The sequence below is a fragment of the Trichogramma pretiosum genome, unplaced genomic scaffold (genome assembly GCF_000599845.2).
Source record: "Trichogramma pretiosum strain Unisexual culture from Peru unplaced genomic scaffold, Tpre_2.0 scaffold47, whole genome shotgun sequence".
NCBI lineage: Eukaryota > Metazoa > Arthropoda > Insecta > Hymenoptera > Trichogrammatidae > Trichogramma > Trichogramma pretiosum.
The window spans coordinates 630843-649174 of record NW_019640859.1 but is presented as its reverse complement, the minus strand read 5'-3'; the positions used below and the strand labels follow the sequence as shown (position 1 = coordinate 649174).

General features: G+C 39.4%; 3 protein-coding genes and 1 pseudogene across 4 annotated transcripts; 2 read left to right on the top strand and 2 right to left on the bottom strand.

Annotated features, from left to right (window-relative positions):
• Positions 1-97: 97 nt before the first annotated feature.
• LOC106654360 lies at positions 98-1311 on the bottom strand (annotated as a pseudogene).
• A 1925-nt stretch (positions 1312-3236) lies between these two features.
• LOC106654390 lies at positions 3237-7862 on the top strand. The gene is made up of 3 exons (XM_014374219.2): positions 3237-3635; positions 6253-6932; positions 7168-7862. The coding sequence occupies exons 2-3, from the start codon at positions 6843-6845 to the stop codon at positions 7552-7554; spliced, it is 477 nt and encodes a 158-aa protein (XP_014229705.1). The 5' UTR covers positions 3237-3635; positions 6253-6842; the 3' UTR covers positions 7555-7862.
• LOC106654389 (protein FAM50 homolog) lies at positions 7854-9597 on the bottom strand. 2 transcript variants are annotated; one of them, XM_014374218.2, is made up of 3 exons: positions 9416-9597; positions 8529-9218; positions 7854-8451 (listed from the first exon to the last, which is right to left on the bottom strand). In XM_014374218.2, the coding sequence occupies exons 2-3, from the start codon at positions 9169-9171 to the stop codon at positions 8066-8068; spliced, it is 1029 nt and encodes a 342-aa protein (XP_014229704.1). In that variant the 5' UTR covers positions 9172-9218; positions 9416-9597; the 3' UTR covers positions 7854-8065. The 2 variants fall into 2 exon arrangements, with proteins under 2 accessions (XP_014229704.1, XP_014229703.1); XM_014374217.2 differs by having other exon boundaries at positions 9431-9596.
• Positions 9598-9728: 131 nt separating this feature from the next.
• On the top strand, positions 9729-11775 carry LOC106654423. Its single transcript, XM_014374273.2, has 2 exons — positions 9729-11576; positions 11653-11775. The coding sequence occupies exons 1-2, from the start codon at positions 10662-10664 to the stop codon at positions 11707-11709; spliced, it is 972 nt and encodes a 323-aa protein (XP_014229759.1). The 5' UTR covers positions 9729-10661; the 3' UTR covers positions 11710-11775.
• The last annotated feature ends 6557 nt before the right edge of the window (positions 11776-18332 follow it).

Genomic DNA, 18332 nt, shown 5'->3' with positions numbered 1-18332 from the left:
GAACGTCAGTTACGAAAAACTGAATAAAAACACGCAACATACAGCTAAAATATACAACTTTTTATTACTGATGATTTGCGACAATTTGATTTTCGGATCATGGCAGCTTCCAAACCCAAGCCTTACATTCCATTGGAGCAGATTCTGATTTTGATGGCCAAGTACGGAACTCGTGAGGTTCAATCACCACAGGAGATTCGTCAAAATAATCATGTTTCAAAGCATCTTCCGCTGAAATTCGTTGCTTTGGATCGTACGTTAAGAATTTCTCGAGTAAATCGATGCCTAGCTCCGTTAAATTATTGATGATTTTTCTGATGTCGCTCTTCGGATAAAACGGAATATACACATCTTTCATTCCCGGTAATTCGCTGAAGCCGGGCCAGATTGTATCGTTCGGTGTACCTAACAGAAGAAATATTCTTCTTAAAAGGTCAGCCTCATCAGTCGCTCGGAAAAGACCTTTTAATATGAACAATTCGGCAAAGATACATCCGACCGACCAAAGGTCGATGGGCGTACCGTAGGGTGCACCGCCAAGTACTAATTCTGGAGCCCTATACCACAACGTTACAACTTGTGACTCGTATGATTCTATAGGGAATTTGTATTCTTCTGCTATGCCTAAATCGGCAATCTTCAAAACTCCTTTATGGCTCAGTAATAAGTTTTGTGTTTTGAGATCTCTATGAAGAATCCGATTGTCGTGCAAGTATACCACGGCACTCAACAGTTGACGCAGCAAACATTTGACTTCGCTGGGACGAAATTCTAGATTGTTATCTCTCAGATAATTCCTTAGAGATTGCACATCATGTTCGATATAATCCATAACCATGTATAAATCCCTATTATAATTCCCAATGACGGTTTCTCGACAATTAATAATGTTAGGGTGTTGAAGTTTCCTCAGCATCGCTATTTCATACAAGCCTAAATTTGGGCTTCTAAATTTTTTGATGGCAACGATCTCTCTAGTTTTATTTTCTTTCGCTCTATAGACAATACCACAAGATCCTTCGGCTATAAGATTCAAGTGTGTATACTTTTCGATGCTTCGACTTGTCGAAGTTATGCAGTCAGGAATAGCCGGAACCACAATATCGGTGAAGCCAGATAGATCTACAGAAGAACATTGAGCGTTCGAAGGCATGTTTTGGCACGAAGAATTCTCGCTCCTCTCCACATAGAAATTAGGTTTGTATCCTTCGGTCTGCACCATGCTACGGTTGTATTTGTACTTCACCAAGAAACACTGTTATTAACTAGAAACTAAACACTAATTAGAAACACTGGCAGTTATTCGTGTGCTCTCACTTTCAAGTTTAAAAGACGACTAAGTACAATGAGCAGCTTGTACGATGCGCGCTTCCGGCACATACAGAGGCGGTGCTGCCGGCTGGATAATGGCATCAAATCGAAGAGTTTAAAGTTAAATAGGCTTCTCCCACGCCTAGTCGCTTTGAGCATATAGTAGACGGCAACAGAGAGGTGGAAATCTCAAATAGAGATCATCATTTCTAAAATTCCATAATTTTGTTCACTTTCTCTTTTTACGCATTTTGACGGTTTCGTACACTTTCTCATTGATCATGTTTGCCTGATAAATGGGAAGTTGTAAAGATCTGCATTTTGACGTTTGCACACGTGCTCCATGAGAATAGTCCAAATCCATAATTTTGTAAACTTTCTCTCTGATCATGTTTTCCAGATAAATGGGGAGTTGTGAAGATCCGCATGTTGATGTTTGCACGCATGCCAAATGAGAATGGTCAAAATCTATAATTTTGTACACTTTCTCTTCTATCACAGTAACTCAAAAAAGAGAAAGTCTACTAAAGAAAAGTCACAGAAATATTAGAATGATTGGCCCAAGCATACGCCTCTGATATCAGTGGAATGGTTCGAGGTTCGATTCTCGGTTAAACCACTTCAGAGCCTTCTTTAAGATTTTTTTGCAAGGGAAAATCTTTTTGTTTTCTCGTGTTACAAGCGTTTTTAATTTTTTACTAATTCACATCCCGCGTTTTGTAAAAACAAAACAGTGGCAAAATTAAGGGGGAAAAAATTATGTCAAAATTATCGATTTAGCTCGTTTTCCATAGTTTTCCCATAGTTTTTTTTTGAAATGTGGTTTTTAATTATGGAAAAACTATGGGAAATGAGTTGAATCCATAATTTTGCCATCATTTTTTTCACCACAGTTTTACCACAGGTTTATTTCCACGCGGGCACAATTTATCAATAATGAAATAATAATATTAATAATAATAATCATAATAATCAAAATAATGATAAATAATTAATCTTCAAAATGTAAAATCAATTGATAATACAGTATATTATTGCCATAGACTGCGAAATACAGAAAAGTCCCAGAGTACGTGTAATTAGTGGCAGAGAGGAAGCCAAGGCCGATGAACATGTGCTTTGGAGCTTTCTTTTTTCGCGGCATAGGCCTGTATGCTATTTTTCATATTCAGTGGGCCGAAAATCACTCTTCCCGTTTTGCGCAGGGACAGGAAAGTAGTCGCCTTCGAGCTGCTGGTATGAAAAATGTTTCCATTCTGAATAATTTTAGGAATTAGAAATTATATTGTTTTTTCGCTGAAATCTGAGGTATTTTTGATATGTATATTCTACATCGAAAATTGCGGACTTTTTGGAAATCCACATAGTATACATGAATAGGATTTTCTTTGGAAAAATCTTTTGCGTACTTTTCTGATTCTCGATAATAATCATTAAAATCAAACGAGAGCGAAAGCGAAAAGTAGCGAGTGAAATTGCGATATTCTAGCTGATCGCTGCATGTAGCTCTGTTATATTTGCCAGATGGAGCGCGGCATGTGCTCCTCGATAATTTGCGCGAAGGCATGGCCTCGGCCGCCAGTGAGCGTATATGCATACCTATACACGAACATCGCTGCAGCATACAGCACAAGCTCGCAAGCACTGGTAGTAGTAGTAGCTAGCAGTGGTACTCGTTTTTGCGCACGCGTGTTTATTTATAAAAAGAGTGCGTCTCTCTTTCTCTCTTGTCTTTCTGCTGCTGCTGCTGCAACAGCTGTATCGCCCGCAGCGGGCTACGTTTCGCTGGCTAGTGTACAATGTACAGCAGGGCATACTGGCCAAAGCGCGCGCGCGCGCAAATTTAACAGCTGCACTACAGCAGCAGCAGCAGCAGCACATATATAAGCTGACTGTGGCCGCCGCCGCTGTTCAGACCGCCGTCGTCGCTCGACCTTTGCCGAGTCCTCCTCGTGCGGCTCTACCACCGCCGCCGCCGTCTCCGCCGCTTCCCGAGAGCCGCATACAATACGCGTGCGTGCGCGTACACATTCATAATATACACGTGTATGTACGAATGTAAAAGCTGCAGCGCTATACACAAGCTCGGATCGCGCGGCGCGTGTCCTCGAAAAGCTCCCGCGCGTCCTTTGGGCCGACGTGCGTATACAGAGAGAGAGAGAGAGAAAGCGAGAGAAAGATATATAATAGACCGCGACGCGCAGTGGCTCCCGCAGGCTATACAGATCTGTATCCTACACGAAAATTGTACAACGAGCCTGCGTATTTACTCACGCACAGTCGTTTTCGAGTCGTCGCTGATGCTGATGCTGATCTATTCAAAGGTACGTGGCTACAGACTACATTACCATAGCTACTCAATTTACATCTCGAGCGATATCGCTCATCCCTCTTCGAAACTCGACCGCGAGCGTGTGCGCGATGCGAAATTAATGCGAAAAACTCGAGCTTGCAACGTATAGCAATTATCGAGCTCCAACTGCGGTCGATATCTTTGCAAAATTATCGCTCGTTAACTCGGCGAAAGAGGCGAAAGCGCGTATACTCTCGCAACGATGCTGTTATAATGGACCTCCTCCTTGTGCAGTGTTTTCGATGTGTGTACGTCCGTCCGTGTGTGCGTGCGTACAAGTGTGCGGCTGTGCGTAATATAATAAAACACACGCATATCCATTCAACGTGTATACGTCAGCGAGAGCTTGCGGAGTTTATTTTTTACCTCCGTCCAGAGCTCTACGTAACTGGACGAGCCGTTTGTGTGCGCGCCGCCAACAAATTGCAACGCTCGCGTTGGCTGTTATACCCTATGTGCAGAGCTTTTGTGTATACATACACAAACCGACGTGCGTCTAGATGTGTATGCATAATACCTGCGGCACTGCTTTCTCTCTCTCTCTTTCAGCTCGTCTGTTTTCCATGCGCGCTCGTGAATCATTACCTGTTTATTTTTTCACTTTTGTTTCGATACCTAAAGGTATATTTGCTCAGATCCAAGTCGGAATACGCACACCCGGGTGGGCGAGCGATTAATTTTCGCGCGCGTTTACGTATCGATTCACGTCAATTTTCTCTTTCTGTTTTATTTGTTTTATTTTTTCAAACTTTTACGAATACTTTCGGATTATTCAATTTGACACATTGTTACAACGATGAAAATGTATACACGATGCGCATTGCCAGCCAGACGTCGCATGTCTACGTCGCCGCCGATCGCAGTATATATAAACAAGGAAAACACGTTGATCCGCTTTCTGTGCCTTCGCTCGTATAAAATATAGGTATACGAGCAGTAAGGCGGTAATGAACACGTGTATAGCGCATAAGCTCGCAAGCTCTCCTCGAGTATCGTCGTCTATACTATGCGCGACTGTTGCGGCGACTGCGGGATTATTTCATGGCAAGCGAGAAAGCCGCGCGATATAACTCATCTTTGCGCGTCGCGACATAAATTTTCAGCAATTAGAGGCGATTTTCACGCCTATGTGTGTTAGCGAGCGTCGTCGTGGCAGCTGCAGCTGCACATTACGGCCAGAAGATACACACTCGCGTACAGGGGCAACGCAACGTAACGAATGAAAATTTCGATGATATTTTATTTTTAACGCTTGTTTTAGAGCTTTAGGCCGTGTCTCTTTTCTCCCTCTTTCTCTTTGTCTTATACATACAAAACGAGAGGCTCGAGTTTGTATGCGTATTTGCGCAACACACATATCCACGCGCGACTGGTTGGCTATAATCAAACTTGGAGTATTCGTATATCCGTGGCGATACGGTAACACAATATACCCTTTACCATCGCAGCTCGCAACCATATCTTTATCGTATCAAGTGGATGTGATTCCGTGAGAGGCAGTATTCTACACAACGCGTATATACACTACAGCGATTAATATTGAGCTTTCGAGCTCTCGTGCCGCTGCTGCTCGCAACGACACCCGCGCTTGAAATAACGCGTCGAGTGTTTCTCGCTCGAGTGCAATTTGCGGTCGAGAATCCACCAGCGAAGGAAAGAAAAAAAGAGACCGAAAAGAAAATGTTATATATAGCGAATCGTGCAGACGCAAAAGAATTTCGTCGCTTTTACTCTCCTTCGTGCAATCCACGATATTACTTTTCCGTGTGTGCCTCGATATAATATAATGTAATAAAGCTTTTTCCCGCAAAGTGTGTATACGATATATATCTCAATGCCGATGTTATTCACTGGATGCGCGGCACGTGTGTGTACGTTGTGTATATATTTCGATGGAATACATCCAAAGCGCGCGCCCCTGTAGTCTTTTCGGAATTAGACCAGTCGAGAATAACCAAGTTATTCATCGATCAATCTTTTAGCAATATGCTCGCGAGCTTTCATTGTTTTCTCGTCTCTCAGCTTACTCTCTTTCTCTCTCTCTCTCTCTCTCGCTCGGCAGTTATTTTTAACGAGTATAATTTTCTATCCTATATATCGCCCCGCAGCCGCTTGTGTATATATAGTACCGTCCGAATCGAGAACATTAGAGCTTTTCACTTAGTCATTACACGAGTAAATAACATTTATGTGTATTGAACGCGCGCGGGGGGCGAAACTCGATATGCTCTCCGTGCTGTCGAGTGAGAGAGAGAGAGCTAATGTTTGGATAAAAGCCGCGAATCGCCCGGGTAAACTTTGTGTTGCGCGCTCGAAAGATCTCGTGCCTGGCGGTTTGGACGTGTATATAATATGCATCATGCACAGGCCCATCGCGCGCGTACCAGCCAGTGAAACGTTATCACGTGCCGTCGGGCTTCTTGATTGCACCATTTCGACTGCGATGTAATATGCGCGTGATTCATATCCTGTACATAGACGACGCAGCTAAATGCAAGCTTGATTAACAATCATACGTCTGATTCATAGATGTATCGATAACTACTACATGTATGTATACTTTTTTCTGTCCTCTCTCGTCGACGTAGATAGCAGCAGCAGCAGCAGCAGCAGTCCTGAAATTATTGGTCTCCAGCCAAGATTGGAAGGCAATATTTTTCCCGTCGTAGTTGTCGCCGCGTGACGTCGTCGTCGGGGCTCCGTCGATTATTATACTATATCAGAAGAGCCGCTCTCCGAGTCAGGGAATGAGCAAAATACTACCTTGATCCTTGGAAAGAAGAAGAAGAAGCAGCAGCAGCAGAAAAAGTCCGAACGATCGCGTTTATTTATACATACGTTTGTTTTTTTTTCTCTTTCTCTCCTCTTTTTCAATTTCTCGCTGCCTTTCCGTTTCTCTCGCGCTCACTTTTCGGTGCGATTCATTATTCATACGTGTCAAAGCTCACTCGCTCGCTCGCTTGCGCTCTTCATCTATATGTTATTGTTACAATACACACATGGCCTCGGCTCCGTCAAAATCTTTGTGCGAGCTTGAGACGGCGATGCCTGCGAGACTCTGGATTTTCATCATTGTCATCTGAAATCGATAACTTACCGAAGCAGGAGCTACAGCAGCGGTAGCGGCAGCTGTGTATAGCATATAAGAGAGGAATAAAACATAAACGAGACTACAACAATGTCGAAGGAATCCTCCGCGATAAAAACGGCCCAGCATATTCCAGCCATCAAGATATTGCCGGCTCAGCTGGCGAGGTTGAAGAAAGAGGTGGGTTCCGACGTTTGCTATTATTTATTATTCATGCCGATGGGATACTGCGTATCGTATGACGTATATCTAGCTATTGTTACGTTTACTTATTGTTCAGTTGACGTTTACTGATTCAATTAAGCATTATTGAATCGATGCGATCTATGATAATCAATTTTTTATTCATTTGAATTTTCACTCAACTGGTATAAGAGTCCGAACTAATCGAGATAATCGTGTGGTTTATCGACAGGAAGAAGAAGAAACATGGATATCCGGCGAGGAGCTGTACACGGAAGGCAGTAGCGACGAGGAAAACAGCCACAGCTGCGCCAAGCCGACTCTGCCCAAGTCGTCGTTCTCGAAGATTAACGCGCTGCGTCAGCAGCAGGCGAGAACGAGATCGACGGAGAAGCGGGGCAAATCGAGCCTGGCCATAGAGTCGACGTCGTCGTCGCGGCAGGCTTCGTTGGAGGATCATCATCAATCGTCGCCGCGCAGCAGCATGAGTGACGAGGAGTACGTGCCGGACGACGAAATCTCGTGGAAAGTCAATCGGGGCGCGGGGGCGAGGCAACAGCAGCAGCAGCAGCAACAGACTCGACTTACCGATAGTCAAGATTTCTTGCAACACTCCTGATACAGATCCTATTATTGCGTATCGTTAAGCTATCCCGTTTCAGTCTCGAGCATTTAAAAAGTCGCTTCTTTCAATGTTGACAACTGTATAAATTATTATCTACTTGACGATCTGTTCGAATAAATTTAAGAATATTTGTTGTTCTTTTTTTTTTTAAGAATGTATTTTATGTTTTGACAATGCTCATGGTATAAGATGCTATTATATGAATTAAGGTGTTCTTAAAAGAATCACGTCAAATTTTAATCAAAATATCAAAGGAGCTTTTATAAATAAGTGTGAATAGATGAATGAAAAAAAAGTTTGGTCCAGAATAAAATAAAGCTTTTTTTATAAATAACATTTTCATTCTAGATCATTTTTTATTTGATACTATTTAGAATGTAAAATTCATTAGCAGTATGCACTTTATAAAAGTCGTTTTTACTTTATACAATATTTTCGATTTTAAAAAATAATTTATAATACTATTTATTTTTAATTAGATTAGATCTATAGCGAAGAGCAAATTTTATGCTTTATCTTTCTTTTTTTTATCTGAAACTGTATACTTATCGTACGTTTTGGTTGGATCATACGGTTCCCATCTACTAGCTGGGAATATATGTTTGTTTCTCTCATACCATGATCTGAGTAATACTTTACCCGCATGTGATTCTTGGGTTTCAACTGATGCATCGGATACCATTCGCACATCATCATGTACATCAAAAGTGAATAGGGGCCCACTTTTACCTCTTGCTTTTGTTACAATAAAATCATAAAATGTATAATGGTGAGGAAGAATCAAATCTTCTTTAACATACATCAGTTGATCAGCCATTACAGTTTTCAATTCACTGAATTCTTTCCGCAATACTTCAAGACATCTTTGAAGAAGTTGGTAGATGGAATTGCCTGAAAAATAATTACAATAATAGAAAATGTACTGAATATTTATTTATTACTACAGTAATTTTATAATTTGTTGTTACCTTTTTTCATTGTAACACTTCGTCTGTGTCCAGAGCCATCCCAATAACTGAATACAATTTCAATCTCTTCCTCTTTAAGAGCATTTTGTTTCATAGCCCACTCTTGTCTCAATTCTTCTCTTAATCGATTTTCTTCTTCCTCTCTTTCACGATCAGGAAGAAAACTTGTGTCAACATCTGGATTCTTTTTAGGCTTTTTTGGAATAATTGGTTTCTCTTCTTTTGGAGGTTTAATGACAAGTTCTTCCTCTGCCTCTTCTTCTTCATTTTCATCAAGATTAAACGATAAAGCTTGAATTTGTCTTTTACGCTTACTTTTTTCTGCTTGTTTTGCTGCTAAGGCTTTTTCTTTCTCTTGTTGTTTCTCTCTCTCTTTTTGGGCAAGTTTTTTCTCACGTTCTTTCACAATGATTTCTTGCTTGGCTTTCATTTCATCAAGTGTCACCAAACCAATTGTAGACGTTTTGAGTTGCTGCTCAACCGCATTGTAATGTGTAGCAAATTTGTTTTCAATATTGTGAATTTTCAATTCACTTTCAATCTTCTTCTTTCGCAATTCAATTTCTTGCTGTTGAATTTCTCGTTTCTTCATCAGTTGCATTGCTCTGCCAGCCTCGCTGGCAGCTCCTTTGTAATGAGCCATTGTCTGTGAGTGATTAAAAGATTTCCTAAATAAAGCAAGCTATGAACCTGTAAAATAATAAATAATTAGAATTTAATGTTTGTAAAAAAAATAAAAACTCATGTCAATTTCAAAACAAACTTTTTCTAAGAAATATTATATTATAACCTAGTTCTGTTAGAATGTTCTAGAAAGGAATGTAGTTTTCAATCATTTTTTGCTCTAGCACACATCAGACTTGTGAAAAATAAAATGAAATGCTTACCAACTAGCCACTTACAAGTTTAAAAAGCGCTTGAGCTCGATAACTAATTGGATACTGCTTGACACAAATGAAAACACAACGAGCTTGAAACTTCTGTTTACGATTGACCACGCACCCACAGTCACTGACAATTGTGCAGCCAGAATAGTCGTCTGCTAGCTGCGCCAGTAAAGAAACGATGATCGATCGAGCAACGAAAGGAGACTCACAATCGCTTGCAGATTTTGCCGTGCGGGGGCTCTGGTGGTCGATAAGCAAAGGCGGGGCTTCGATCGAGTGACTTTTATTCGACGAACGAGTTATCAAATGTCCCGCCCCGTGTATAAGTTCATGCGAATGTCTTGATATTGTAAAGAAGTGAAAGTCCCGATATTGAATTAGATCAGAGTCTCTCTTTAACGAAAACGGCTTTATCAGAATCGTTCCACTAGCATATTATGTTTTACATTACTTGCAGCAATTTATTCATGAGATTATACTTTTCAATGAAAAAGAAATGAATTTTCGATATCATGAACACCCAATGGTTAGGCACTCCATTGATACGCCCGTGTCGAGTGAGAGTCCATGTTATTAGATCGTGACGATAGAACACTAAAATTATTACATAAAAATAACTGGTATGAATTTAACCGATTTTTTCGTAACATTGCACGTTATTCCATGACTTTTTTATTTATAGTGAAATGTAGCTGATTGATTGAAAAACTGAGGAAGGTATGATTTGCAAAAGATTGATACTTATAAATATTTTAAACCTCAAGCGTTAAACCTCCAATAAAAAATCAGTCTTCAAGTCCATACTGATATTTCATAACTTAAAAATCATGTCTTAGAAATGAAATATGAGATTTTTCTCAAAACTGACAAAATAATAGAAAAACGACTAACAGATACAATTTTTTGAAATCATCCGATATTCCAAAAAGTCGTATATATGAAGACAGTAATTCGATTAATCATTTTACTAGCTCTTAAAGTTTGAGAGAGTTAGATTATAACCAAATTCAATATTTTAATCGTTTTTTAATGACATACCCTAGCGGGTGGATTTCTAAGATAAAGACAGTAGCTCCCTATCATAGGTGAGTTATAAGCAGCTCCAAAAATCAGAAAAAGTCATTTGTGAACACGATTTTGTAAAGTGAACATCGGGCCCCGATTATTTAGTGAGATTATTTTTTTAAATGTTTCAAAATTTTCTGAGTACTAGTAAATTCTTTAATGTCATTAAAGTAATAAACAAATGATGGTTTTCGCGTGGTTGAGGAAATTATTCCAACGCTTCAAAGCGAAAAAAACTCCCTCGAAAAAGTTCCGTGATCAAGAACAAAGGTTGACTATAAATAAATTAATTAAAGAAGAAAATGAAAAACTAGAAAAGTGCGTGCAAGAAAAAGTGTCAATTTTACAGATAAAACTTGATCAAATAAAAGATCGTGTCAAAAAATTTGAGGATGTTGAAGTTTCATCTGCTAAACCATCATTGCTTTTCGATACAAGTGAAGTTAGAACTCATACTAAAGAAGAATTTTACTCTAATTTTATGCCAGTAAAAGTTGCACCAGAATCCAACGATTATTTCGTAATTGACGGAACCACTTTATTATACAAGTTTTGCTGGAATAAGAAAATGTCCGTCGATACATTGATTAAAACATATGTTCACTACGTTAAAGAACACTATAAGGGTAATTGTTTAATAATATTCAATGATTACGTCGAAAATGTTGATCACGAAGCAGATTTCGACGAGAGCAGTACGATTTTCACAAGCGAGAAGATATTTCATAGCAAAGCCGCCGACAGAATCCACTTGGTGCAATTGATACGAAAAGAACTGCACAGATACAATTTTCGAACGAAATTTGTGAAAGGAGAGGGAACGTTGCAGATCGTCGAAGCAGCCATTCAAAAAGTCAATAAAAAGTACAAGACTTGGATAGTCGGAGAAGACATAGACTTACTTGTAGTCTTCGCTGCGAAAGCACAAAATCTGGACAATATTTTCATGCTCAGACAAGGCAATGGTTTCAAGTTTCAAGCGTTCGATGCAAACAGTTTCATTCATCCCGGGATGCAGAACATTATATTATTTTTGCATGCTTTTTCGGGATGTGACACGACTTTTTACTTCAATAACCGTGGGAAAAATATGCTTGTGAGAAAATTGATAAAAAAGAGTCATTTAGTTCCTTATGCAGAGAAATTTTACAACAAATATTCGAATGATGCAGAAATCGTCAATATTGGTCTCAACATCGTTCAAGAGCTGTTTCCCGATAGAGAATTAACCGGGTTAGATAAGTTGCGTACGATCCAGCAAATTCATCGCACATATCTTCAAATACAATCATGGCTTGGAAATTACAGATAGAAGATTAATTAATATAAATTCAAATAGTTACCATGTTTAAATGTTGGTCAAATGGATAATACTGTAAGATTTTATAATATATTGTAAATATTGTAAATAAATACATTGTTAAGATATTTCTATGATTAATAATTAATTAATTCATTAAGTCATCATGTAATCATTATATTAATGCTATGTGAAATAAGGAAATGAATATTTATTCAAGACATATACTTTGAAATAATTAGAAATTATAAACTATTTTCACTGTTCCCTATAACCTCTTTTATTGATGATGCCTCCTCCAATTCCTTATTACGGGTTTGTAACGTTGTTATTGTTTCTTCGAATTTTTTAAACAGTTATGTAATTACGTGAATGGGATAACAAATCAACTTAAGTAAAATTAAGATGAAAATGCTCCTGACATGTGCCACCTCGAGTATAAAAGTCGTGAGCACATAAAACACCCTTAAATTAAAACTACAAGCACATTCAGAGGAAAATTAGTAATTGAGCTAACCCATCGTATTATTACTAATATGATACAATTTATTCTAAAAATCTAAAAATTTTGTTCGATATATTCATTTCTAAATAATCGGAATTACATAAGCAATTAAAATATTCCGAAAGGATTTCAATCAACATTGATAAATTCTATTAAATTATACAATTAATTACTTAATGAGCCAGTGGTTTTGATCAGTCAAGCGCCACATTCATTAGGCAAATATAATCAAAAAGAAAGGTAACAAAAGTGTGGCATTTGACTTATCTCAATGCGCATATGTGAAAAAGTCAGTAAAAGATTAGAAAATAGTGGGAATTTTTGTCGTATAAAACAAGATTAGTTTTTTACTTTTTCAAGAAAGTAATTCTGGCGTTTTACACTTTAACAAAGCAAAGATCGGCCTCGTCATGAACTGCTTCGAAATTTGATTTTTCCAGTCCTGGATTATCAGACAAATATGACTAAGCAGAAAGAGTCCTAAATTTTAGATTTGACTATTCTCAATACGCACGTATGTGAAATCGTCAAAATAGAGTTACTGTGAATGCAGATCACTTCACAGTTCCTCATTTATCCGGCAAACATGATCAAAGAAAAAGTGAACAAAATTATGGATTTTGACAGTTTCCACTATAAGGCACGTGTGCAAACGTCAAAATTCAGATCTTTACAACTCCCCATTTATATGGAAAACATGATCAGAGAGAAAGTAAACAAAATTTAGGATTTCGACAGTTTCCACTAAGCACGTGAGAAAACGTCAAAATAGAGTTGCTGTGAGCAAAGAGAAAGTGTACAAAATTATGGATTTTGACTATTCTCATGGAACACGTGTGAAAACGTCGAAACGCGGATCTTTATCGCTCCACATTTATCAGGCAAACATAATCAATTAGAAAGTGTACAAAATTATGGATTTTGACTATTCTCATGGAGCACGTGTGCAAACGTCAAAATGCATTTCTTTACAACTCCCCATTTACCAGGCAAACATGATCAATGAGAAAGTGTAGAAAATTATGGATTTTGACAATTCTCATGGCTCACGTGTAAAAACGTCAAAATGCGGATCTTTACCGCTTCTCATTTATCCAGCAAACATGATCAGAGAGAAAGTGTACAAAATTATGGTTAATTATGATTATTTTCACGAGGCACATGTTAAACTTGAAAATAGAGTAGCAAATGTGGCTGGCGTTAGCCGTAAAAACTTTAATTAGGTGCTCACCGTGATTCTGTCATCCCACTCTATACTAATACAACCAAGCGGAGAGCTGTCAAACTGCTGGTATCATGTAGCTCATAACTGTTTTAAAAGCGGGTCATTCCTGTGATAGACTCATCAGGGAACATAATTAAAAAGAAAGTGTCGAAAAGTGGAATTTTGACTATTTTCTTGAAGCACACGATGTAAAAACGTCAAAAAAAGAGTTGTTGCGTTTGCGGCTCACTTCATACCTCCACGTTTCTCAGGAAAACACGATCTAATAGCTAGTTTACAAAATTTCGAGCTTTAACTAATCTCGATAATTATGTTGGAATGAGAGGTCCAATGTCCTCGAGAGGAGGGTGATTAAGAGAGTGCCACGAAATTGGGCTCGAGCTACAATGACTCAACTTGCCGCTCTGCGCCGCTGGATGCGCATCGGGAGGGACGAGAGAGGGGCAAATCCCCACAAGTATATACGTGAAAACGTCAAAAAGAGACTGATGCCATCGCAGTACACTTTACACCTCCACATTCATCAGGCAAACATCATTTGCAAGGAAGTGTACCAAATATCGAATTTTGATCCATCTTAATTAGTATACACCAAGAAGAGATTGTTGACATTGCAGCACACTTTACAGTCCCGCGTTTATCAGGGGAACATGATCTAGTAGCTAGTGTACAAAATTTCGAGTTTTGACTAATTTCAATGAGTATAAAAATGTCAAGAAGAGACTAATGCGGTTGTGGCACACTTTATAGCTCCACGTTTATCAGGAAAACATCGTCGTAGAGATAGTGTAAAAAATTTCGGTTTCGACCAATCTTATTAGGTATACTTGAAATTGTGGTCGTCTATTGTATTGTCGTTGTTGCTTTGTATATATGTTTCGATTAGATTCGCAGTTTCCTCTCTTTATAGAAAAAAAAACTAAAAATACATATTGTCTTTGCATATTTTGTGCATCAAAATGTTACATGCATTGCAAAACGCGTTCAGCTACTTCCCGAGTAGACTTTCATAGATCGTATTTTATTGGATCATTTAATGGTCATTTGTTGGGTTGAATTCTACAAGGGTTTCCTTTTCAAGAGAATCGCAATCTTACTTCACAACTAATCCAAAAGCTCCTCAACTACTCACTTAAAATAAAATATTTTTTTAATGAAAACGCATAAGGTTCCTTAAATTAACTTCCACTTCGTGTTAATTATAATATTTACGACGAGTTTCAAGTTTTACTAATTTGCAAATTATAGGTGGGCTTATAGCTAATGTAATAGTTTATGACTGCCCTTATAGACCGCGGAAAAATAAAATTTCCAAGGCCCGCACAGTTATCCGATAAATATGCGCACTGAGCTTTTTTTCCTGGCTCAAGCCTATATTAGTATATTACTGCCCTATCGAGTTTATCGAGGCCGATAAACACGTGCTTCGGGGCTTTCTTTTTTCGCGGCAATTTTTCATACACAGTGGCCCGAAAATAGCTCTTCTCGTTTTGCGCAACGGCCGAGAAATAGTCACTTTCTCTGCTACTGGTCACTTTTTCTGCTGCTGGTATGAAAACTATTTTCAATACCAGCGGCTCGAAAATAGCTTTTCCTGTTCTGAGCAGAAAGGCACGTTTTACACTCAAAAGACACAAACTCTTTTTAATCTTAACTAATTTTTTAAGTTAATAAGTTTTTTCTTTCGAGTTTAAAATGATATTCTTCTGCGCTTGTTCAACGACATTATTTCGATAGTACAAATGGCACCATGTGCTCGTGACTCTGCGACTCCGAGCGGCACGTTTTATAAAAAACCGAGTCGTGTGACGTCATACGTCCGCGGACGTAGAATTAACTCCCACTACACCTAGACTTTTGGGATTTTTCATTCACTGTCTAATGACGTATACGGCAGTCAAGCCGCAATAGCAGCAGTAGAGAAACAGCGAGCAGCTGTGAAGGCATCCAGTTTGTCAGTGACACGCAGCTCATATACTTGTGCCAAAGTTTTGCCGCACCAATGGAAGGTGTCGATCACAGTGTCGATTGTGTTCGCATTGACACTCTTCGTCTGGGTCAAGCAACGCAATGTGAAATTTTGATTCACAGTTCACAGGATAGTGAGTTGCCGACTTACGAGGAGGCCATGGCCGGCCTTCAGTCGGTCCCCATACTGATTACTCCGGTCGCACCGACAACCGCACCGACACCCGCACGAACACCCGCACGAATACCCGCACGAACACTCGCACCGATACCCGCATCGACACCCGCACAGACCTCCGAGTCCCCCAACGTAGAGGGAGTTGTCGATTGTAACAAAACGGATTGTATTGCCGTATTGGTAAACGATATAAATGATTGATCAATTATTGTTTTTTTTTTTCAAAATTATTCTAATCATTGCTTTTTCTCTCGAAACAGATTTGTCTGCTTCTGCTCGTCACGCTTTTGACCGTAGGGATGTGGGGTCCCTCGTTCATAAATTTCGTCGTCAAATTTGGAGCGAATTTGTTTTGGATCTTCGTTTTGATAGTATTCGTTATTGTTGCTGTGTATATTTCCAAGAACTCGTAGTGTCGGATGCGCGTTCTGCACACTTTAATATTTTCTGCCGAATGTCACGCTATTAATGTAGCGCTCGACTACATCCCGAACGAAGCCGCCGGCAAAAATTACATCATTCTTAGTGATTCATTAAGTGCCCTCTTGTGTCTCCAGTAATTAGTTCAATGTAATTGTTTATTTCTTTGTTTTGTTTTGTTTTTTTTTCTTAATAAAGTAGTGCAAATACTCCTTTTGTTGGTTGACACGCATCTTAATATAAAAAAATCTAGCCCATGAATACAAAAATTAAAAAGTTCAACAGAGATTACGACGTTCGAAATCCCTTCTATACGTATAAAGATAATTCTTAGTGATGATCGCGATCAAGAGAAATGATGAGAGGCACGATAAATCGATCTCGACAGGGAATTTCAAGAATTTCTGATAACTTGGTTCTTTTACGAGTTGTCTCTGTTGCTGATTTGCTTACTGGAAGCGCTCAATGTGAACATTATCTCGGTAATGCATACGACACCGAGCAGCACATGTGCTCACGGCTCGGCGACTCCAAACGGTACAGACCGGCAATGATGGCGCGACACATCAAATACAAACGTTCACAGGCTTAGATATGAAATTGACTTTCACTACATCTACTTTGAAAGTTATCTAGCTACTAACTGATGACGTATATGGCAGTCAAGCCACGAAAGCAGCAGTAAAGAAGAAGAAAGAAGCGAGCAAAGGCATCCAGTTTATTAGTGACACGCAGCTCGTATACTAGTGCCCAAGTTTTGTCTCGCCTAAAAATGGAAGGTGTCAATCGCAGTGTCGATCGTGTTAACATTGATCCACAATTGACTCTTCATCAGGATAAAGCAACGCAATGTGAAATTTTGATTCACAGTTCACAGGATAGTGGGTTGCCGACTTACGAGAATGCCACGGCCGACCTTCAGTCGGTCCCTTTACTGATTACTCCGGTTGCACCAACACCTGCACCGACACCCGCACCGATACCCCCATCGAGACCCGGACGGATTTCTTGCTCGAGACCCGGACGGATTTATGCGTCTCCCAACGGTCCACCTGTCGAAAAAGTCATAAAGGATATTATTTTATCCGTATCGGTAAACGATATAAACGATAGATCAATTATTGTTTTTTTTTTAATTATTCTAATCATTGCTTTGTATTTCAAAACAGATGGCAATTCTTTTTGTGCTCGCTGTGCTTATGTTTCTGCCAGAGGAGATGTTTCTTGTTTGTGGGCCAATTTCAATATTCTCTATAATACTCATGGGTTATAAAAATATTCTCGATGTGAAATATAAGGATGCTGTTGCTAAATTGCACACTGGATGCGTTTGTAATATAGTGTGAACATTATCTTGAAAGGGACCCTCAGCACACCATAACACATTTGCTCGCAACTTTGGGACCCAAAACGGCACATTTATAAGTCGATGCATGATGTTAAGCCCAACATGAGTAGAATTAACTCCCACTACAACTAGATTTTTGGAATTTCCTATCGACCGACAATATCTGTGTATACGGCAGTCAAGCCACGACTGCTGCTTCGGCGACACCAGTAATAGTGAAAGTAGTGAAAGCGACCGTAGTGTGTTGTACACGTGTATGTGAAAACAACAGCGATAGCAACTCGTTTTCGTATCAAGTTTCGACTGTAGCCCAAATGGCCAGTAGTACCATCGATCAGCAGCAGAGTGTTCATCGGGATCAAGCGCCACGGTATAGCGATGTGGTCGGATCGGATATGCAGTTGCCGACTTACGAGGAGGCAAATGGCATCCATTCGATCCCCGTACCGACTCCGTCGTCGACACCTGCATCGACAGCTGCACCCGAACCCGCACGTACATCCGTGTCCCGCGACGGAGAGGCGGGGATCAGAAACAGACTTAAAGATTCTTTGAAATTTATTGGCGAATCTGTACTTGTGGTAAACCATATAAACGAGTGATCAATTCTTTTTTCTGCTGCAAATTCATTCTAACGATTGATTTTTACCTTAAAACAGGTCGGACTGCTTTTGATCGTCATACTTGTGTACATAATATTTTCGTACAACTTGCCTCCTATGAATGATTTTTTCGAATTTTTATTGGAAATGTCGAGGGTCGCTGCTATTTTCGTAATCGTGGCACTCTTGTTCATTTGTTTGCCCCTTTTGATTTTGCACGAATGTTTTAAATTGTTCAACCAAAGATACGCCACGGTTGCAAGAGCTAATGGCGTATAAGAATGATTTCAGAACAAACAAATAGGA